The sequence below is a fragment of the Crotalus tigris genome, unplaced genomic scaffold, assembly GCF_016545835.1.
Source record: "Crotalus tigris isolate CLP2741 ecotype Arizona unplaced genomic scaffold, ASM1654583v1 scf7180000017662.1067850, whole genome shotgun sequence".
NCBI lineage: Eukaryota > Metazoa > Chordata > Lepidosauria > Squamata > Viperidae > Crotalus > Crotalus tigris.
The window spans coordinates 858,470-883,471 of record NW_024096549.1 but is presented as its reverse complement, the minus strand read 5'-3'; the positions used below and the strand labels follow the sequence as shown (position 1 = coordinate 883,471).

General features: G+C 34.2%; 1 protein-coding gene across 1 annotated transcript in view; it reads left to right on the top strand.

Annotated features, from left to right (window-relative positions):
- The window catches only part of TBCD (tubulin folding cofactor D), a 164,157-nt gene that overhangs the window by 70,968 nt on the left and 68,187 nt on the right, over positions 1–25,002 (top strand). The window contains exons 15-17 of the mRNA XM_039335830.1: positions 8,387–8,543; positions 15,439–15,496; positions 19,276–19,305. Of these exons, the coding sequence (XP_039191764.1) occupies positions 8,387–8,543; positions 15,439–15,496; positions 19,276–19,305 (245 nt within the window). The remainder of the gene's footprint in view (positions 1–8,386; positions 8,544–15,438; positions 15,497–19,275; positions 19,306–25,002) is intronic.

The following is a 25,002-nucleotide window of genomic DNA, read 5'->3' as shown; positions in this document are numbered from 1 at the left end:
TCCTCAGAAATCCAAATGACTCCATCTTCATGATATTCAAGAAACTACCTGGTTATTCTCCCAGACTTTGGGCTGGGTGATAGTTGTGCCCCAGCTGATTTTTGTGTGTGTGTGATATATTGGTTAAGGTACTAGGCTAGAAACCAAGAAACTGAGTTATAGTCCTTCCATAGGCAGAGGCATATGTTTCAGGCTGCTCAAGATTTCTATTTCTTTTTGTTTTTAATTGTTAGCTATTCAGAATCATAGGGAGTCAAACAGTCTCTAAATTTTAAATAAAGTCAATATTATTGCTCTCTTTTAGATAATGTACCAAAGTTTTACATATTTTTAATTATTGTTTATACACATCTCCCCTTGCATATCTCATTTTAAATTACATTTCATGAAGTCATTGACATTTAATTGAAAGAGACTTTACCTTTTAACGTTCCAATAAACAGCAAAAGCTATTTGAAGACTAGCTAAACTCCAAAGTTGTGAAGATTTTACACAGTCCCTTCCTGTGTGTTTTTCCAGTTCCGCTTGCACAATCAATGACTTACGTGTAACACCTTTTGAAGCACTCTTTTGTCCTCCTTAATGTCTTCTAATCTCCTACTTTGGTGGGATGTTACAAGTCTGAGCAAGTTTGGCAATTTTGGGGGCAAAAATACAGCAGTTTAATGTGTAATGTCTTAAACTTGTGATTCATAGAAAAATAAGAATTATTATATTCTGGATCACTTCTGTATATATTTAAGGATTCATGCTGTCAGTGTTAATCTACTGCTGAACATAATTTAACAGGTGATGTTCTATGTGCTTTACTGGAAACAAATACCAACTTTTTCAGATATCTTAGTTTTTATTATTTCCTTCCTTAAAAGAAAGTAGCCAATTAATCCTTTGCTCTCCTTTTAACCAAACAACAAAATACTCCTTCATCATAGCTGTACTTGACAGGGTAGTATGAAGAGAACTTGCCTATAAAGTTGCCAAGAGTCGGACACAACTGAATGGTTAAAGCTATTAGAAAAATACCCTGATCAAAATTGTATAAGATCCATCATTTTTTTTCCTTTTCTTGTTCTTTTCTTGTCATTTTTGGAAGTGAAAATAGAACAGATAATACTAGTATGAAATGGGTTCCATTTCCTTTCTTTATTAAAAGAATATTACAGTAATAATTCCAAAGTGTAAATCGTATTTGTTGATATAGAGCAGTTAAGATTTTAACTTTTTCTAGTCCTGCTGATTTAAATAATTCAGTGAACATTTCATCTGCATCTACAGCTAGTCCTCAACTTACATTTTTTTAGCGACCATTCGAAGTTACAACACCGTTGAAAGAGGATTTTACAACTGATCCTCACATTTATCACTGTTGCAACATCCCCACAGTCATGTGATCAGAATTTAGGTGCTTGGCAAGTGGCATGTATTTACAGTAGTTGCAGCGTCCCAGGGTTTTGTAATTGCTATATGTTCTCTTCCCAGCCATCTTCCCATAAGCAAAGTCAATGCGGGAAGCCAGCTTTGCTTAATGACCATATGATTCACTTAACAACTGCAGTGATTGTTTAACAACCATGACAAAAGTTGTGAAATTGGGCATGACTCATTGAACAACTGCCTTGCTTAATAATGGAAATTCTTATTCCAATTGCAGTCGTTAAGTCGAGGACTAACTTTACTCTTTTTTGATAACTTTATAGTTCTTAAATATATCGTCCCTCTACAAATATTCTACAAGGTTTTTCAATAGTTTCAATACAGCTTTCCCATCTTCCTTTAATTTCATTAGAGAACAGTTCATTTCCCTGACAGTGTGATGAATGGCATAAATAAATAAATAAATAAACAAACAATTTAATACTTCTGGTCATATTGATATTATAAAATATTTTCTTTCTTGAGCATTGGCCAGTACAGTGAATTAAGCTGCACTATCATAAAGAACAAGTTTTCATTTTAATTTGTAATTGCTACTGCATAAGTACTAATATCGGTACTAGGAATGTTTAATCCTCACAAGAGGTAATATGGTACTTCTCAAAAACAGCCTCCGGGAACTTTTTCCATGTTCCTGCACAACCAGTTAAATTCATTTTTTTTTTACCAATTTATTCAACATGCTGGAGAACCAGTTAAACTACATTTTTCAGGACAGTGCTACGGCTGTTATTTCTTTTTTGCACAAAATGTAGAAGAGAATACCAAACTATTAGTTCTGCTGTGTGGCTTTCCCATGAACAGAAATCTGCGTGGGTGGATTTTTCTTTTTCTTTTTTTCTTTATGCATTTCTTTAATTCTAGTGTTAATGGGTAATTTCCGATGACTAAAAAAAGTTTACTTTTATCCCCATTTCTTTTTTTGCTGGATCTCTTTTTTTCTCTATTTTGTGGTAATACTGCATATTTTTCCTAGTGCAAAAGATGGATCTTTTAAGATAATTTATTGTATTGTAATGACCATTCTATCCTTATCCAGAGGAGCAATCAATAGCAAACCAGGACATTTGGTCTGTCCATTCATTTTCCTTCAGTTACTGTTGAATTTGCTGTTGGTGAGAAAGATTGGGAGAGACCATTTGTTCTTCAATAAAATGAACATCACTCCATTTAGAGGTTTTGGAGACAATATAAGGAAGTTTGTTAAATTCATATTTATGTATTGTTTGGATTAATAAGTTTGAATGTCCTATACAGATAATTTTTAATGGATTGTTAGCTAAAAATAATTAAAATTCATTAAAACAAATAAATACAGTGCCATACATCTTACGTTTTGCATTTGTTAATAAAGAAGAAGAATGGAGATTTGGGGCTTCAAATCACATTTAAAATTTGAGGTTGTTGCAAGTGAAGGTGGCCAGCACTAGACCACCCTTTTGGGACATATGGGAAGAGAAGTAAAATTAATTTGAGAAAGCAAATAGGCCAGTGATGTGCTAGGGCCTTCCATTTAGGTGCAGGCCTTGAGCAATGGACAAGGAAGATCCCTGGAGGGACAGCCCAATGAAGAGTTCAGCATCTTCTTTTCCCAAGTGGCAGAGTATAGCCAGAAGTGCATCCTTTTTCCTGCCAGTTGGGTAGGATTGACTTTCCACCCTCCTTCCCATCAAAAGATAGACTACCCTCTCAGTCAGGTTAATCTGGATAGCTAAGGAATGCTGTCTTTGCTACTTCCTGCTTCTGTCCACCTTTCCCAAAGTTGCCATTCACTTATACCTGACTCATGAGCATGGAACCCAAAGAAGCCTTGAAGGACACTGGCTCCAGTTGACAGAGGGAAGATTTAGAAAGCTGTGGCAGGAAGGCAAGTGGGGATGCCTGTTTCTCCTGCAATTGCCACTGCCACAGCTCCTTGCTCCAGTGGCAAGCCAACTGGCACTAATATGAGACAGTAATCTAGTAATTTAGCTAGGCGGGTAACAGCCCCTCAGCTTATCTGCTTAAGTCCAGAGATGTGTCTTCTTATTTATTTATATTTCATATTACTAAATAAAATCAAACATTAAAATCAGAACAATTTAGGATTAGAAGTTTTAAAATTATAAAAACAACATTATAAAAATTTCAGAATTTCCACAATGGGATTAGCAGTTGTTAATATAGGCAGGGGGTAAGGTTCCCATGGAGGGGCAGTTAGTCCCATCATTGTATGGGCCTCTGGGTCCCCCCTACAAGGCTACACAGCCACATTTTGTGCCCTTTGTAGAAGGCCAAGAGATTGGGGAATTTTCTCACCTGTGAGGGCAAGATGTTCCACAGTGTAGGGGCAGTGGCAGAGAAGGCCCTTTTCCTATACCTGCCAGTTAAAATTCTTTGATTGACAGGGTCTGTAGCATATCTTCCCTGCCTGAACAAGTGGGACAGGCTGATGTGATGAGTTCCGTACAAAACTTATTTAGTACCTCCATGAAATTCACAAGCTGTCACCTGTTTTAGCTGTTGCTCATATGCTGGGTGTGTTTGTATGGTAATAAGCTATACAGAATGACCTGAAGGGAAGTGTATGGAGGATTGTAAGTTTGACACCCTTGTGTTTAACATAGTAAAATTAAATCCTTGTGGCCTTAAAAAGAGGCTAAGGCAACAATAAAAGTGCTTGGCATCTCTTTGATCCCTCAGAGAATGTTCAGCAGAGATTGATTGCAACAATCCTCTGTTGGATAGTTAAAAACACTGGAAGGAGAGATCTACACTTGATTGGAAACAAGAGGTTGCTAATGAGTGCTATTTATCTAAAACTTCCTGTTTTAGAGAAATGGGCAAGGAAGAATACTTTAAACAATGTTTTTGATGTTGATGTTGTTATTTTGTTTATAACATAATTTAAAGGCCTTTTTAAAAATGCTTATTGATGTTGAGGTTCTGTTGATTCTTTAATTTTGTAATATTTATGTTTGTATTTTTTAATTTAGTATAATACTCTAAAATATTTTTTTCCTATTTGTGTTTAAATGTTTCAGCATTTAAAATAGGTTTATTAGTATTACAGGCTATGTTTTCACAACAGTTAAGAAATAAACATTCCTTATTTCAGATTTGAAAGTTGTTGCATGTTACAACATATTCTTTTTTTATTTATAAAGTTTTATTGATTTTCTATTTTTACAAATCATAGGTGCTTAGTAAACAATGTATTGTCTGGGTTCATTTTTTTTAGTTAATAATACATTTTAAAATTATTCTGTGTCTTCTTTTTTGTTCTTCAATATCGCTCTGTCAATTTCTACACATTCTGGTATTTTCTTAATCCCTTCTTCAAATGGTACTCTTCACTTTTCAAACACTAAACAAATGCAATTCTTTCTGCTATTAATACATATAATACACATACAATATTAAATATATAGTTCTCCATCATATTTTTCTAATAGTATATCTACTAACAATAGTTCTAGATTACAACATCTTTTCATCCAGTTCATGTCTCAGTTTTATTTTCAATTGAAGTCACCTTATTAAGCCAATACCCTGTTTTCCCAACTCTTATTTCAATTTTGTTTTCCCTTTAGACTTCAAAGTATCTTTATAAATAATTTTCTCATAATTTATGTTACAAAATATTCTAAACACTGCTACAGATATAATAGGAACCACCACAAGAATGCTAGGGCTTGATAAGATAGAATTATTAAAGCAGAAAGATTAATAATAATAGTAATAATTCATAAAATTATTTTACCTGTTAAGGTGCTTTGCATGTATTATCTCCTTTGTTTCAAGTATTGAAATTAAAAGAATGCAAGTCTTCAGTCTTTTAATTGTTAAACCACAGAATTTCTAATGCAGGGGTATCAAACTCAATTTCATTGAGGGCCGCATCAGCATTGTAGTTGCCCTCGGGGGGCTGGGTGGGTGTGGCCAGGGTGGGTGTGGCCTGCTGGGTGGGCATGGATGGAGTGGGTGTGGTCTACTGGGTGGGCGTAGCCAGCTCTACATCGTTTGCCTCAAGGGTGCTTGTGGGGGCCTGGGCAGGAGTGGGACAGATCTGAGGGTCTCTGGCAGAAGGGGGTGGGACTGGGGCAAGCACCAAGGCATGGTCCATTTCTTCATTCCTCACAAAGGGTGATACCTCCCCAGCATGCACCCAGGGGGCGGGGCCAACACAGCAGGGGCTAATTTCTCGCTGTTTCCAGGCGGCCTTGTGGAGCTAAGACTGAATGCGTTTCAGCATAGATGGCCAACACAAAATTGTACATTGGCTCCCGGCCGCCTGGGCCAGAGCCAAGGCAGCGAGGGCCGTTCCCTCACTATTTCCAGGATGGCTTCGCGGATCACATGAAACTACTTCACGGGCCGCATCCGGCCCTTGGGCCTTTTGTTTGACATGTCTGTTCTAATGAAAACAGAGAGAGTGGAACTCTTTTCAGGGCTGTATTTGTTTCTAAACATGTGCTATGTGAAATGCATATATCTCTGCCCTCCCCAGCTCTGCCCTCCTGTATTTACTCATCCAGTGAGATTTGGATGGCAAATTATGGCCAAGTGAGGAATATGCAAAAATTAAGGGACTCTTTCCCCTTCAGATTGTTGTTTCTACAGGAACAGCAGTTGTTTAAATTGCAGTTCAATAAGCATAGTGTTTAAACTATATGACCCCACTGGAAGATGTCAAGAGGAAGCCTTTTAGAGAAACGTGTATTTGTAGACTTTGGCAGTATACCATTAGAACTGTGTGAAAGATTTAAATCGCAAATGTCTTCAGCTGAAAAGAAGAAGAAAAAAAGAAGCTGCAAGATGGCTAATGAATTGTTAAAAAAATTTTTCCCTAATATAATGGAAAGGTTTTTAATTTTGGAGAATATATTTATTTGTTGCTCATTATAGATTTTGAAACTAAAATATGCTCCCACTTTATTTTCAGTTGTTATTTTTAAGAATCATTTGACTCATCGAATAAGCAACTACCTTTATCTGTGGGATCCTTATTTTCTTGGGCTACCATTTGAAATATTGGTTGTGATTATGCAAAATGATAAGAGAGTTCCAAAGAACAGGCCCTAGTTAAGAAGGATGCTCATGAAAGAAATAGAATTTGTCTTCTGAGCTTGGAACAAAACATTTCCACTCCTCTGTTCTGTGGAATCCTCTTTAAGCTTTTTGTGATCCAGGAGAATAAAAGTCAAAATAACGTCATTGTTCTGCCATAGGAATTAAGTTCATATTAAGTTCCTTATTTCCTCATTTTTCATCTTAAGACAACCAAAATAGGTGAAATGGAAATCTCTGTTTGATGTTTCATACAACGCAGCCTGCTGAAGGATTGATTGTTTAGTTAGAAATTAGCCTTAAAAATGTTTTTATATAATATTTATAATCAAAATTTGTAGAAACAGCAATTCAACATATTTTTAGCTTGCCTACAGTCATAGAAATAAATACAGCTAGGAAGCAAGAATAGATCCAGTGAAATACATCTCATAAACAACAGCAAATATACTATCTCTGACTGACAGCTGGAGGCTTCTTCCTAATTCATGTGTACTGTATACAGTTTTCACATTTATAAGCCTATGAAAAAAGAACAAAGGGGACATTTTTTTCATTTAACATCCTGAAAGTTAGCATAACAGCATTATCTAAAGTGATTATCTACAATGGCTTCAATACACTCAGCTCTGAAATAGGGAAGGGGGAGGAGCTTAGAAGGAAGCAGTTATCAATAGTCTAAACAGCTGTCCCATAGTACTGTGTTTTATTTGCCACAACTATATTGGCAATTTTTTTGGAGGGGGAGATTCTGTTTATAAACAGCTTCAACATTTATTTATTTATTTATCCATCCATCCATCCATCCATCCTTGTCTCCTTCCCCACCCTCAGTTTTTGGTCCTATTCTGTTCAGTTTTCAGAAGTTATTTTGCTGGTGTGCAGACAGACTGATTTGGGTTAGAACCAATACAAAACTATCAACCATTGGTGGGCATTATAAAACAGTTTGGAAAAAGTGCCTCTCATAGTGTTTTGCCGAAGATTACAGGGTGTTTTGTTCTAAAGTTGAAATTATAAAAACAATTTCAAGCTCAGGACATTTTGTATCTGCCCTATTTGTTAAGAACAGCTCACCAGGAACTTATGTATTATTTTATGTAATGGGATCAACTGCAATTCTTAGAAAATAAAAAATATAGATAATTACGTCTCAGAATTTTATTGGGAAACATGTGGATCTGTCATAGAAAGATGAAGATGCTTGAATATCTTGGACTACTAGGAAACAACCTCATCCCTTTGTTTTCTGGATAATGGTGTTTGGTGATTCATTATATTAATCGTAAAAGCTACATCATAAATAAGGAAGCAGGCCTCCATAACATCCTCCATGTGCTTACTCAGTTCCATTGTGGCCTACAACACAAAAATGTTATCAACCAAAACAAAAAAACTGCTTCTTTGTTTAATCTTATCAGCATAACAAAAAGGATTTGTCTTAAACTTGTAGTCTGTTCCTTCAAAACTCTGCTCTAGAGGATTGAGGACAATATAGATTGGTGGGGGTGCATAAAAACAAGCACCTCAGTTGATTTGTGCCAAGAGATATTTGAGACAATCTTTTGCATCACATGATATTTAACCAATGGTATTCAGAAAATTGGCAGTCATTTACGTGTTCTATTATTCTGTAGCAGCTGCTGTATATCTAAACTATGTTTGGTTGATATAAAATATATATGTAGCATAAGGATTTAGTAGTCACTGATATCCTGTGAATAGAAAGGCTCACAGTGCAAAGGAATCGCGATCCTGAAGTCACACCATTGGATCTTTAAAACATAAAATCTTTATTTACATCCAAAATTGAATAGTTGGTAAAAAAGAGTTCAACACAGTGTGTATTTTCACAAAATCAGGTTCTGTGACTGTTTCTTAATACTTCTTTTAAAACTTCCAGTTGTTCCTGTGATTTTGAAAGGACTAACTTTCGATGAAAAACGGGGAGCTTGCAGTGTTGGCTCCAATGTACGAGATTCTGCTTGCTACGTATGTTGGGCTTTTGCTCGCGCCTATGACCCTTTAGAACTGAGACCTTTTGTTAACCAGATTGCAAGGTAAGTTTGTATTTGTTATGAAATACAAATATCCCAATTTCTTTACGTGAAATATTTTTTCAAGAAATGAATAATGAAAGAACATTTCATATTAATGCTCTTGAAAGGCTAAATGTAGAGCTATTATAAGATCTTATTTAAAATATTTAAAATACTTGGATTCAGGATATATAAGAGAATGTATCCAATGTATATCTGTCCAACTTCTGGAGAACCTCTTGATTGTGCCACATTCAGTGCATTCTTATTTGAAAACATTTTCTGGAGATAAAACAAATGCCATCATAGTTACAGCTGAAGCACTTGCTTTAACTTTAGGTTCTTGTTGGCCTGGAGTAGTTCATGATACTATTTTGACTACATTTCGGCATCAATTATATATACTGTATGTATGATAATTATGTATATAAGTATATATTGTAAGTATGTATACATATATGTATGTACAGTATATATACAAACTATATATCTCTATATGTTGTATGCAAAACATTGTTTTACATACATATATATTTATAGCTAACAAGTTTCATTATGTACTCATGAAACTAAATGGAACTGTGCCTGTGGGTTCTGTTACCTATGATAAAAGTTATTCTACTAAAGTGATTGTATAGGTGAGAAAAGTTTGGGGTGTTTTTTTTGTTTCTTGTTTTGTTTTGTTTGCTTTTCCAGTTCTAATAGTTTAATGTGGGAGCTCAGCAATAAACTGTATGTTGAGAATCAGGAACTTTTGGGAGCATGACGCATAGTTTCACCTGTATTAGTATACTTTGGTTTACAGCCAATAACAGTAATCACATATCTTTTCTTTCTTGTCTCTTAGTTCTAGCCTTAGGTGTGTCTTCTCTTCTGTCTGAGAAGAGCCATCTATTTAGCCACAAACAAATTGTTGCTATCTTTTTACAGAATACCAGTTCACTCTTTGAACAAATATTTCCAAAGAAAGTTTAGCCAAGTGATCTCAGATAATGATATTATTTTAGATATTTGTAATTATTTTAACTACCCTACTCAAATGTTGAACAATTAGTAATGCAGTGTTAGCTGTCATAAGGATGGCTGAAAAGGTGGGAATTTGGGGAACTTTATCTCCTCCAATCCATTTCACTCACTATGTAGCTCCATTAGTTTGGCCTAAAGTAATCTCTTCTAATGCCTATAACAGTGATGGCGAACCTTTTAAAGACCGAATGCCCAAACTGTACCCCAAAACCCACTTATGCATCATTGGGTGCCGGGTGGGTGTGGCCCATTGGCTGAGTGTGGCCCATTGGGTGGGCGTGGCTGCGGTGGTAATGACAGACTTGGTGGGACTAAAAAGTTCAATCAATCAATTCCAACTTCGCAAGATTTTTTTTTCCATGAGAAGTTGAAATTGACTGAACCTTTTTTTTTTTTTTTTTTTGCACACAGCAGCAGAGGCCTAAAGCGAAAAGGTTTTATAAAACCTAGCTGAAGGCCTAGGATTGGGGCGACGGCGCGCGTGCCCACAGAGAGGGCTCTGAGTGCCGCCTCTGGCACCCATGCCATAGGTTCGCCACCACTGGCCTATAACATATGCATACACTGATTGGCTTTAACTGTTTGCATGGCATGATGATCAGTCCCTTTGACCTAGATATTGTATGGACACATTGTATATATCAGAAAAAAATAACACAAAACTTGGATAATATTTTGAAGTAAATTCCAGTGCATAACATTACCTAATTGTGATATAAAAAGCCATGAAAGCAGAACTGAATGGATTGTTATTAGTGAGTGTGAATAAGAAGGCTATCAGAAAAATCATGAGAGAGTGCAGATCGTGTGACTATTACAGCTACTTTGGAATGTAATAAAATATTTTTTAAAAAATAATATATAGGTAACTGCCAAATGAGAGCCAGTTTGGTATAATGGGTAAGGCATCAGTTTCAAAACTGGATGACACTGAGTTCTAGTCTGCTTTATGCACAAAGCCAGCTGGGTGACCTTGAGTCAGTCACTTTCTCTCAGCCCTAGGAAGTAAGCAATGGCAAACCACTTCTGAAAAACCTTACCAGAAAAATTTCAGGGACTTGTCCAGGCAATCTTAAAAAATTGGGTATAATTGAATAGAAGAAGAAAAAAACCCTGCCAATATTATAATATTTTTATGATGTATTGAAAAGCTTCTTTGTGGGAGGTTACAGTATAATGCTGAGTTTCTATAATTATTAAAAAGACTTAAGATATTTACTTAAAAGTTCTATTTAGTTTAATTGCTGGATAATTTTGTTGCTTTGGCAGTGGTTAGAGAACTGACAGATAAAAATAATTAGAACTGGAGTTTACTCTTGAGAAGATGGGAAAACTCCTCCTTTATCTGTGCTTCAGAATTGAACTATATTTCAAGTCAGAAAGATTTGGTCAAAGTGTGGGAGTGCAGGCAATTTAGTCTTCCCTGGAGTACTGCATGGTGAGAAGAAAAGAGAGGTGTGGCTCTCATGTAAATGGAGCCACTTGGCCCGAGGACAAGATTAGCCTGCAGAATCAGGAAATATGAATATTGCTCAGAGCTACATCTTGTACTGTGATGAAATGCTGAGAATAACTTTACACAAATAAGTTTGTTGCCTGACGAGTTCATTCTCAAGAGCAATTTCTGTTACATATTAAGTAAATTTGCACTCCATACAGGTAGTCATCAATTTACTAATCACAGTTGAGTTCAAAATTTCTGTTGCTAAGCAAGGCAGATTTTAAGTGAATTTTGCCCCATTTAGACTTTTTTTTTTTGCCACAGTTGTTAAGCAAATCACGGCAGTTAAGTGAATCATGAAGTCATTAAGCAAATCTGGCCTCCCCCATTGACTTTGCTTGTAGGAAGCCAGCTGGGAAGGTTACAAATGGCAATCATATGACCCTGGGACAGGATAGCTATCATAAATACATGCCATTTGCCAAGCGCCCAAATTTTGATCATGTGACCGTGGGGATGCTGCAAAGTCGTTAAGTGTGAAAACTAGAAACATAGAAACCCGATGGTAAAAAAAAAAGACCTAGTGGTCCATTGAGTCTGCCCTTTGAAGTTTTTTTTTTAATTTTTGTTGGATGATGGTTTATCCCATACATATTTAAACTCAGTTACTGATGATTGACCCACCATTTCTGTTGATTCCAAGCTTCCACTACTCTTTCTGTGAAGTAATACTTTCTAACATTACTTTTGAACTTGTGCCCTCCGTGTTCTTGAATTTTGCTTAATATTGAAAACGCTGCCTTCTGGAATCTTATTAAAATCGTTGAATGACCACAACTGGTCATAAGTCATTTTTTCAGGGCCATTATAACTTTGAACGGTCACTAAACAAATGGTTGTAAGTCAAGGACACCTGTATCTCCATTTTCCACATTAGCATGTTCATATTTTGTGATTAAAGATATTTTCAAAATAGACCAATGAACGTCTTTCAAAATACAGGCTTTTTCTAAAGTCTGACAATGGCTCTGGCATTGGTTCTGTCCCATTAGTTCATTTCTGACTTTCTCTACTTGTACCCTTTTAGTCCATATTTAGTGCAATAAGATGTGCCTTTTAGCAGCCTGCAGGAAAATTCTCAGTGGTCTGGTGGGAAGCACTGTGGTGCAGGGGACCAGATCTTCCCTCGATCAAATAAGCAGTCTCCAGAAGAATGTTGAACATCTGAACAGGGACTGATCAGAAAGCAAACCACAGGATAGCTTCCTTCTGAGGAGTTTACTCAGGATCCTGGAGGAGATAGGAAATCTCGTCATTCTCTCTACCAGTAAAGTCTTACCAGGAAGTTTAGAAGGAGGAGGAGATTGAGGCTCCCGCTGCCCCTTTAGAGAGTCCAGCAAGGATACTATAGTGTATGTGAATGTATATAAATAAATATGTGTTCATATTCATGTGTACAGGTAGTCCTCAACGTACAGCCGCAATTGAGCCCAAAATTTCTGTTGCTAAGCAAGACATTTATTAAGTGAGTTTTGCCCCATTTTACGACCTATCTTGTCATAGTTGTTAAATCACTGCACACAGTTGTTAAGCAAATCTAGTTTCCCCATTGACTTTGCTTGGGCAAAAGGTTGCAAAAGGTAATTCTAGGACATTGCAACCATCATAAATATGGAATCAGTTGCCAAGCATTCAAATTTTGATCATATGACCATGGGGATGTTGCAAAGGTCGTAAGTATGAAAAATGGTCATAAGTAATTTTTTCAGTGCCGTTGTAACTTTGAATGGTCACTAAACAAATGATTTTAAGTCTAGAACTACCTGTTTAACAACAGTCCACAAACCTAATCAGTTTCAGGGTTGTTCATCTTTGCTTATATGGAGACACTCCATTTATTATTTGTGGATCAGAGAATCTGGTTTGTTCTGAAAGGAAGAATTCAAAGAAAGTAACAGTAGTTAAAGTTTATTCTTTATTATCTTGGACCTGTTCAGATTCTCATTTTTCAATATGCTAAATAAAACACAGAGGAATGTATTTATATTTGTTAGGTTTTCATGGTAATTAAAGAAGCTGATGAGAAGAGTTGTGGTAATGTATGGCTAATAGTAAGCCAGTATGATTTACCAATTGAAATAGTTTCATTTTAAGTGTGTATCTCATTTTATAATGGTAAGAAAGTTTACTCTGAGTTTTAATATGATTTAAGATTTGCCATTGTTCAAACTAATAAAAATGAAGTACAGAAAAGCTAACAAAAATAAAGTACAGAATACAGAAAATGAAACTCATATTGATACTAAATGTAATGAACAGTTTAAAATCTAATGACAAAGATGTGTTTTTAAGGAGTTTCTAGTGAGTACATACAGCTGCCCAAGTAGTCCATGGTATAAATCAAGGAATGATGCAGATGAAGAATTTTTCCTGTGTATCAAATACAGAGGCATCTTCAGCAAGCCTTTTCTGGAGATGCTGTCTTCAAATTGGGAACTATTGTCTCCTGGGTTAATTAAGACCTAAGCCATTGGGGACTTTAAAAGCAGGCTAGTTTACAGTGTTTTAACTTGAATCAGTTATATCACCTTTGGAATGTGTTTGTTTTCCCTTCCTTGCAGAAGGCAAGTACTGTGTGGGCCACATTCAGCTCTGAGAGCAAAGTGTTCCAGAGCATCAAGGCCATTGCTAATTGTGTCAGAATAACAACCATAGTTTGAATGTCCTAGTTCTAGGTATATACATGTGTGGTATGGAGACAGTTAGGAGCAGAGTTTGTGGATATTCTTTTTTGCCAGATCAACTTTAGAAAATCCAAAGGCATTGTCTCTCTGGATAAATTATTCCAATTATTAGGTTTTCAAAAATCCATATGATTACTAATCTCTAAATCAGAATCTTGGTATTAGTCCCTTATAGTTCAGAATGACTTTTAATAAAAAGATTTGAAATTCTTAAAATCATTTTTTCAGTTTTATCTCCATAGTCATAAGAGTACAGATACATTAAAATATTGTATTAGTCTTTTGATATTTATTCCCATGACACAGTTATTGCTGATCTTGTCTTTAATTATATTTCTATATATCTGAAACAGTGATAAATATGTAGTATTGTAATAAAATATTTAATATATTTCAAAACACTACATAAATTTATATTGTTTCCTAAAAATCAGGTACAGTATATTACATCTCCACTATAGAATTAATGTGTAATAAAATAAATAAGTTAATTACAAATATTTTTGCTGCTGATAAAAGGAATTCTGTTCTCATTTATGTGGAAGAATCCTGGTGGATTGTAGTAAAATTAAATAATAGGAATATCCTAGATTCCATAAATGGGCATATATCTTCAGTGGATCACTAGGCCTTCTATAGACCAATCCACAGCATTCACTGCTGCAATTCAATTTTTCATGCTCTTATCTACAGTTATACTACACTAGTTTATTATAAAATGAAAACAGCATGATGATTACTTCATATTTTCATACTGGCTTTGCTGTAAGGAAAGCAAACTCCTATTCTACTTTGGGCGGTACAATTTCTCAGTGGTTAAGATACTGGAGTTTGTCATCTGGAAAGCCAAGAGCCCGGGTTTGAGACCTGAGTGCTGCCTGACGGGGTGAGCTCCCATTATTTGCCCCAGCTTCTGCAAACCTAGCAGTTTGAAAGCGAGCAAATAAATAGGTGCCATTTTGGCAGGAAGGTTACAGCTTTCTGTATTTCCATGTTGGCCACATGATGATAGAAACATCTTAGACAATTCTCATCTGAGAATCGGCATTAAGCACCGCCCCCTTGAGTCAGTCACGACTAGACAGAGGAAATCTTTAAACTTTTAAACCTTTATCCTCACATTAGAAGTCTGGTAAGCTCCTTTTCTAATACACAACTTGAAGGACTAAACACTCACATACAAATGAACTCTCTTACAGATCTTCTTTTCTTTTTATGATGGATTATAGTTGTTCAGCTATAGCTCACAAAAGCTCATGTCTTTTAATAAAATGTGTTAGTCTGTAAAGGTGCTACCAGATGCCTGATTTTTGCTAAAGACTGACATGGTTTCCTCTTACAATTGTTAAAGTTCTCTCTTTTAAACCTATGTTGCAATTAGCCACCATTGAATGATCAGTATTGAGAGATAGGGTATCCTGTCTTATAAATTAAGATCATACAGGTATTTTTTTAAAAAAACAATGCAAGTCAAGAACAGAAATAATATGCATATGTTGGTATAATCTTGAAAAACAATTTAAATGCTTTGCCACAGTATAACTATAATATACTATAAACCAAATACAGAGTTTGAAATTTACCAATTTTAGCCAATAGTGAATGCAGCTAGTATAGTCCTTAGACAAAAGTGATAGTTCTTTTTTTTTTATTCTTCAAAAGACAAATTTTATCAATTTGTTTTCCTTTTCCTTTCTCTTTTCAGTGCCCTGATTATAGCTGCTATATTTGACCGTGATATTAACTGCAGAAGAGCAGCCTCAGTAAGTTTAATTATCATCTATAGGACAACAGTAAAGTATTGAGATGATTTTTCTCGGTAGTACATTATGTTGTGCGGTAGCTATTTCAAATATTTTACTTCCTAGGTTTACATAAATACAGAAAATTATATCTCATGTCTCATTCTTCATGTGCAAAGTGTATTGTCTTTGTTTGATTGTTTTTATAACAAGTCAATATGCCAGTTGTATAAAGGAACAGCCAAGACTGAAAAAACAGAGTGATCTTTCTATTATGTCGCTACTGGGTGGTTTTGATTTCAGTTCAAGTTTTTAATATATATAGAAAAGGATCTTTAAATGATCTTGCAGGTATCTTGTTTATTTTCAATCTGTTGGTGGGACTACAGCAAACATAAAGATCAACAGATTGTAGTAACCATTATTAACAAACTTGACTGGATAGGATAGGGTGAGAAGGCAGGGTGAAAGAAAAACTTCATTTCTTTTCTCCCACATATTCTGCTGGGAGAAATTTCCCTTTCTTCAGGCTTTGCTCTGCTTTCTGAAAAAATCAACAGGCTCAATTCAGTCCTGGATCTGGAACCAACCATTAAAGAAAAGGATCAAGTCTTCTATAGATACTACTGTCAGATCTTCTGCTCCTTATCTTCATATTAACACAAACACATTTCTGTTATACATTATATTACCAAATGTAAACTCTAAAAATCTGTGAAGCTAGGCAGTTTATCAGTCTTGGTTATTTCATATCTGTCTTTTTTGTATAATTTTAGTTAATTGACCAGTTTCTGTTGTGGTCACTTCATTGTTCGTGGACATTAGAAATCCTTCTATTTTTCTCATTTTTTATGTCAATTCTTTCTTGGCTTAAAAAAAAAAAGCTTGATATAGCATTTTCCTATTATCAGTTAGCACTTTACCTTTCGTATAAATTTGTTTAAGAAATAAATTATATTATAATATATTTATGTCCTCTTGAGTAATAATATTTATTGTGAAACATTGAGATATGAATTACGTTTGTATCCTCTTTTATATCCATTTTTCTCAGGTTTTTCATAATCTGAAGCAATTTCATAGTAATTATTTGTATAATTTGAAACAAATGTCACTCTATAGATGTCATATGATCATATTCCAATACATGTTTAACTATTTAATATAAATGTTAAATACAAATTAAATATTCTTATAAAAATCTACAATACTGATTGTGAGTTAAATCAGGAATTAGTAATTTAAAAGATTGCTATAATTTCAGTTTATTAGAATGAAAATTGTGTTTTCCCATGACATAACAAAAGATAGAGGCAGAAATAAGTAGCCAATTGCATTTTGGATATTTACCAACAATTCAAGCTTAGACAGATGTAATATGACTCAACACCCCCAAAAAATATATAATTAACTAGTTGCTTCTCTCACTCTTCCAAACTATGAAATCATAGTTTCATTCAAATTTAGTCTGCATATGGTTTTATATCTTCACTGAGTTCGTTTTTCTTCAAATTATTGGTTTCAGAGGAAAAAAAGCAGATTGATGAGTATAATTTACATAATTTAAAACTTGTTAATTTGAATAGATAGACAACCTATATTGTGAAATTAAAAATATTCTAAACTACTCCAAGTTATGTACTAAATTCTCTTTTGATGTCTGTGGGAATTATGTGTAATTTTAGAAATAGGGTGAGTTGTCATCTTTGCAATACATTGTAATGGTGGAAAAAGAAGCTTATCTGAAGGCAGTTCCTGCTAATTACTGAAATTTATTTATATTAGATGTCTAACTAGTTGTCTATCACTTATACTATTCTATTGATCTAAGATAGACAAGCATGGATTAAACTCTCTATAAACATCTATCTTTTTTTAAAAAAAAATATCCCACTCCGTCAGAGAAAATGAGAAATATTTTATTATTTGATATTTCAAAAGTATATGCAAAAATATTTCATGTTTAACTATTAACTGTATATTGAATATCCAATGTTTGTATTTGTGTGTGTGTGTGTGTGTGTGTGTGTTTGTGCATATGTGTGAATATAGAGAATCTCTACGTATATGTATATGTGAACACGTTTTCATGAGCATAGGAAACTCATTGAAATCAACTGGCTTATTCATAAATAAATTGGTTCTATAATAAACAGAGTATTTGATTTAGTATATTTAAATATATTTGCCCAAGAAATTGAATGTAGAATTGCATGAAGTAAATAGATAGCAAGGCTTTGTTAAATTTGAGTAGGTGCCTTGAAATTGTTTTAATCCTATATAGCTCTGTTCTATAAATGATTGGACAGAAGAGTTATAAACAGAATATAACCCCTAAAAAGGAAAAAAAATGCTTTTGTTTATGGAGAAAGGAAGACTGAAATTGCTCTATGGAAGCATTTTGGGCCATTTGGACCATTATTGTTACCATGATTTACCTTCAGTGTGAATTCTACCATATTGCATCCTTCTCCTTTCCTTCTTATGTATACAATAACCACCTAGAATTTTAATTTTTGATGACAGATATGGCGTATAAACAAATACATACATCTATAAAAGTACACACTTTTTATTTGGAAGAAACAATAGCAGAAAGATGGAATTTACTTGTGTTTCAGTTTATAATATATGAAACCATATTTACTTTGGAGCATTTTTTAAAAAATTCAGGATGTAACTTATTGATTCAGAAAAGTGCTTTCTTGAAAACTGACTAACCATTTAAGCTAGAAAATTTAATTCTTTCATCCTTTTATTATTATGTGGGTTGCATTGGAATTACCAAAGAAATCAAGGAGAAGTCCAGAGGTTTAGTGGAACAGAAAAGTTCTTCTAAATTTCATTGAAGCTGTTGTATCTTAGGTTCTTAAGTCCTTCTCAAATGCATTGATTGAATTTCTAGCATAATAAAATGCAGTATAATTATCATCTGTTTGGGCTCACAGTCAAAAAGTTCCATGACCAATGTCAATTGGCAAAATTGTATCAGCTGGTTAAATTGAAGGGAAGTTCTATGTTAATATTGCCATGTTAAATTTGTACAATATCATATGTGCAAAAAGGTTTAAGCAACCATCTTTGCCAATTAAATGTGTATTTTGAGCTCTGATAAGCAGAGTTCTACTTTTCATTCTGCCAAATACTTGAATCTTACCATAATTTGGTTTTATCAGTCATGTTGGTTTATCTCCTTTTTCCCTCTCATGCAGTATTGAAATGTAATACTTGAGTTTTATACAAAAAATACAAAAATAATAATTGATCCAATGTTTAAATCTGAATATTTTGCATTTCAAAACGTATTTATGAAGTCTATAAATGGAGTTATTTATAACTCCAAGCAAGTTAATGCTATCTGTCATCTCATATAATTTATAAAAGGAGGAGGAGGAAGAGTTTAGATATATGAAAATGTTAATTTTACAGCACACAGGTCATTTATAACTTTACGGAAGTAGCTGGAAAATCTCTCTCTCTCAATAGCTGTATTCTAAGGGCATTGTCTTTTCATTTCTACGGGAAGCATTGTATCAGCAATGAAGGCCACTGTTCTGGGTGTGCCTGATTTTAATAAACACCCATTCCTAAACTGTTCGCACACAGCATATAAATTTAAAAGAGCATTAGCACGTAACAACTGCCTAAGGGCATATTCAGCTAACAAAGTTGACTTTTCATTTTAAAATAAAGCCCATGGGTCATTTATATTGCTGCGTATTTGTTTTGAATTCATGATCTGGTGTTTATCTGCAAGCAAACCTGACTCATTTTTTTATGTTTGCTCTCTCTGTTCTTAGGCTGCCTTCCAGGAGAATGTTGGTAGACAGGTAAGGTAACTTAGGGGGGAAAAAACACAAACCCTTTCATTTAATTTCTTGTAAATCCACCAAAGCATAAAATTAAGTGTAGGTGTTTTGTCACTCCTAGCAGTGAATAAGAGGTTTGGTAAATTTGGATAAATCTAAACTACCTTCCAGTCTTAAAAATGATATTATGATGTTTCAGAAATTATGATTTCAGAATATTTTTCTGTATTGGATCTGTATTGGATTGAAGCTTTTCAGAAATCAGCATGTCCAAATACAGTTTCTTATTCTTTGTCCAACAATCCTATCTGTTGTTCTATTAAGAATGATATATGGGATTTTTTTAGTTGATGAGAAAAGAGTTATATAAGCACTGTTTGCTGTAGAAAATCATTTTATTATTATTATTTTTAAAAATCATGCCTTTGGCCAAATTTGGTTTGTAGTTTGCACCCAGCATAAACAAGCAGATACACCTCCTCTTGTATTCCTGGTGTAAAAACAAGAAGTAGGAGCTGGTCCTAAGTTTCAGATTCTTTCCATTTTATTTCAATTGAACAAACTCAAGTAATTTTAATTTTTTTCTAAAAAAAATAGAACCAACAGGAAATGTGTTTACAGAACTTTCAAGTATGGTACTATTTTCCTCTGAGTTTAAGGTACTTTTTTGTTCAGTAAGAACTAACGTAAGTCTTCCTATATATACTTGAAGCATTCTGGAAAGTATAAAAAGAACCAACATGTATATTGCAATTATACAATAGCATCTACTATCTATAAAATTGTATTTATTGTACCTGTTCTGAAAATGTTATCTCTTGGTACTTTGGCAACCAGAAGCACCATGTTTTTAAGCAGAAGAAAACAGCCAAGCATTCACTGAGAAGCACAATGAGTCTTGTGTGGTATATTAAAGGTTGCATTCAAAAACTATTAATCCGTAAAATGTTTTAGAAATATTCAGCAGGACATAAGATGCATACTTTTTAAAAAAGAAATTGCCACTATATCTTAATATTTTGTATTGAAATCAAGCTATTCCAAACTATCCATGTATCCATGTCTTTCTACATACAGTATAGTGTAATACAGTGGTGGCGAACCTATGGCACAGGTGCCAGAGGCGGCACTCAGAGCCCTCTCTATGGGCACGTGTGCTGTCGCCCCAGTCCTAGGCCTTCAGCTGGGTTTTATAAAATCTTTTCGCTTTAGGCTTCCACCGCCATGTGGGGAAAAAAAAGGTTCACTCAATCAATCAATTTCAACTTCTCACGGGAAAAAAAGATCTTGCAAAGTTGGAATTGATTGATTGAACTTTTTAGTCTCACCCAGTCTACCGTTACCACCGCAGCCATGCCCACTCAATTGGCCACACCCAGCCAATTGGCCACGCCCACCCGGCACCCGACGATACATAAGTGGGTTTTGGGTTTCAGTTTGGGCACTTGGTCTCTAAAAGGTTTGCCATCACTGGTTTAATATGTCTTAAATATATATCATCCTTAACATGTTCTGTTTGTCAAATTCTTTTTCCTAAATTCCTTATTTTTAATGTTCTGTTGCTTTAATGTACTCCCCTCCTCACTCCTAAGAAGCATTTATCAAACGATAAGAAACTCCTTATTTATATAAATCACTTAGCTCAAATTTTAAACATGTCATTTCAGGATCGCATGGAATAATATGATTTGGCCTTTTCATTTTACCAATCGAGATCCAGTTTAGACAGAAGCAACACACATTTTTAAGTCAAAATTGTAATTCTGTGAACATGTAATCTTTGCAAACTTGAAGAATAGTCTTTTTTGTTGAGCCCCATGGCTGATAAATCCGTAGTTCTTTATATAATTATAAATCCCAAATTGATAATATTTTGTTAAAAATTATATCCATGGTTAAACTTTATTGATCATGGTAATATCATACAGATACAATGGGAAAATCCATATTGTAGGAGTAAATGTCCCTTCAGCATTTTATAATAAGGTTGTAGCCAATTCTTTTTAAACATTCTCAAATGTGTCCAATAAAACATGAAAGGAAACAAATGTGATTGCATTAATCTCATTTTAAAGTCATGTGAAACATACTTTTTAGTCTTTGAAACCTTTAAACCATTGATTTGTGAATATGGATATTCTAAGTCTATTCAGAGTTCTTTTAAATATATGACACCTACATTGATAATATACTTAGCTGTTTATCAGAAATACTGTAGGCTTAAAATAATCCTAAACAGATAACAGCATTGACAATAATTCAGGAATTTTAAATGTTACTTGTCTGGATCAAACTGTAAAATCATAAGTTTTAATTTTTACTGCCATTTCACGGGTCCTAGATTCTTAAGTCTGCTTCCAAGCAATTTATTGATGACATTCTGCATTACACTTTATTTCTAGACTTCAGCAGCAAGTTGCATTGCTAAATTTTGATATCAAATAGTTTGCTGATTCCTTACTTAGAAATCTTATCATCAAACCACAGGCTTCCTTAATGTAGAAACCCTCTAAATCCATATTTCTTTCTTCCTTCTTTTTAACCTTTAGAATATCAGAGTTAAAATCTTAATTAATTTCTAAATTATCTCTGCTTCTCTGAGTTTATCTTGTTGGTCTTTTTGGCTGCAGGGGAATATAAGAGCTTTTTGATGATTACTGAAGCAATTCCTGAATTTCTCCTCCTTAGAGAGTTCTAAATGTCTATAATGGCAGCCACTTGGGTATTTGATCCATTTAGTTCCAACTAAACTTCCATAGGACTCAGATTTGAGGCTCCAATTAATAGAATTGGACTCTTATGCACACATAGCTATATGAATGTTAAAAGTGCTGTTCTTTAGGAAATCTTCATATCTAACCTTTCCTCAGCATTCTGCTGGTCTATAGATTCTGCTTTGAATAGAATACTTTATTTGGCTGAGTGTGATTAGACACACAAGGAATTTGTCTCTGGTGCAGAAACTCTCAGTGTACATGCAAAGCAACAAATAATCATAATCATAATAATGATACTGATAAGAGGGGGTAGTAGAGAGGATGAGAAGGATAATAATAATACTACAGCCATACAACATGGGTGAATATACTACAGTTGTCAGAGCAACCAGTCTGAAGTCATTCAACTTATAGTTAGAGAAATTATTGTTATCCTTCCTTGAAGAAAATGTCCCTTTTTATCAGTGAAAAACATAAATAATTAAGTAGAATTTAACTGAGATACTCCATTACATTGCTGGATGATAAGTTGCCATTGATTTGCCGATATTCATAGTAATATAGTTTGTATAATATTAAGCAGAAGACTACCCTTGTAAGATGATTGGGAAGAGGGAACAATAATAAGGCTAGGACTGTTACAAAAAGAGTTGAAATAGAAGAAATTTGTTGTATTCTTTATCATTTGTCTGAAAAAAAATCCCAGGGGATCTTGTTTAACTATTCTTTATCTTTTGAGTTAATATTTTGCACCTCTCTGGATTCTTGAAGAAAACAAAATAAACCCTTTTGGTTCAGAATGCATCCACAGTTGAATCTTTTACAAATTTTCAGAAAGGAATAAAAACAGAGTAGTGTTCTTTCATTGAATTTGTATATAAAACATATGTATAGATTTTAATCTTCTAGAGCTACATGTGGAATTTTTTTAGATGATTAGATTAAAGAAGAGTCTAGTTTTGTTCCATTAGCATCTGGTTATATTATAAATCCTAAAAATGCAATTTGTTGAATAAATCCTTTATTGGAATGCCCCATTGCATTATGTATTATGCTGGTTTAAATGCACTGCCATCTTATTTTGGGCACCTGCTCCTTGATGAATCATTCATTTAATATAGTTTTACTCTTTCAGCATATGTAGTGAATTGCCTAGAGTTATTCTAATTAAAAATACACCCAAATTCTTCCCTCAAAGGGAAGATTGATTCCTTTTAAATTGCTGTTTTCTGTTTTATACTTGTTTTATTGTTCACTGCACAGTGTCTTAATTTGCCAGTCTACAAATATTATAAATAAATAATTAAATATGCTTCCCTTCACACCATAAAGCTAAAAGCATTATTTAAACAAAACAGAATATACCGTGTATATTCCATGTAATGTAATATCACACACACTTCTTCCATTTTAAATATTGTCGGCTCTGCCTCTGGATCAAAATCACAAATCTTATAGGCTGCAAGAAAATTATATTCCTTCCTTTTCCTTATCAGTGCAAAAAAGAGCTAACAAAGCCTTTATTTGCAATGAAGATGACACATTGAAAGAATTATTATGTTGTATCTACAGCAGTAAAAAAAAAAAAGTTTAAGCTTTTTCCTGTCTAACTCCGGCTTAGTCTCTGATTATACTATCCTGAAGCAACAGTTTATAATTGAAACCATAAATGCTTCAACCTGTAGTTTAACATAATTTAGACTAACTCTCATAATTAATATTCAGTGTGAAAATACACCAAAAGAAAAAAAAGATATAGACACAACATAGGTGAAATAACCCCTTCTCAAGAGAGTCCATGATATTTTCTATAGTCCTTTAATATATTTTTTTCTGGGTAGCTTCGGGCTGATTAGTGACCTTCAGAATGAAGCACTGGAGTGTAACTACCATTTTTATTTAACAATGGGACATGACTCAAAAAGCATGACTCAAAAAGCATTCTGTTAGAGTTAATGTTAGAATCTTTGTACTTTACCGTCTTCCTTTAAAAAAATCAAGGAGGATGGAGACTTTAATTGCATCCTCACTGAAGTTTCCATGGCAATGAGTTTAGAAATCTGGGTTGCTTGTAGCCACATTTAGTTTTCTTTTTGTTTTTTGATACCCAGTACATGTTCAAGCTTGGTATATTCAATCTTTGCTGCCTTAGGGATTTGCCAACTTTTGTATTTAATGTTAGTCCTGACTCCTACCTGTTCTGAAATTCAAGCCACTCCTTTCGATGTCTCTGCACCCTGAGGTGGCTGTTACCACACCCTCCATTGACTATTTCTCACTGAGACAGCAAAATAGTCTGGTTCATCTGGTGAGTATGATAGTGCTAGAGAGAGAGATACTTAAAAGGGCAGTTTAGCTTAGTACTTTCTTTTATCAGTACAATTTTCTGAATATTTTAGTTCTAATTATTTGGCTGTTGTTTGGAGATCTGTCTTATGGTTTGATTACAATTGAATGTAAGGGCTTTTCCCCTAGCCAGATTGCCTTTTATAAATTACCAACCTTTGCTTGGAATGCCAGCTTATGATCCTGGTACCTACCTTTTATCTTGCTCAAATGTTGATACTCAGCACATATGTCTTGAACCTCAATAACAACAAAAAGTTAGATAGTTTTTTCAAAGAAAGTAAAGGGGAGTTTTAAATCCAAGAGGGAGTAGATTATAGACTGTGGTGTGTCCCAAATAGTAGTGTGGCAAACGTGTAGGATGTTCAGTTCTGAATGTTGTCATTCCAACAGTTTTTATAATGGCAAAATTACCTGTCTTATTATCAAGTAATGGTATGAGTAAACACCCTACACTGACTTCATCTTTTTTCAAGTGGGTGGTGTTTTCAACTTCTCAACCTGCAGTGTTGACATAGGTGATGTAATTTCAATTTATTAGAGTCTATGTCCAAATCCTTAAGAGCTGCTACAAATTTATATGATTATTCTATTTCAAAATAAAGTACATAATAATTATAAGAATATAAAAGCATAATATACCTCCTGGATCAGA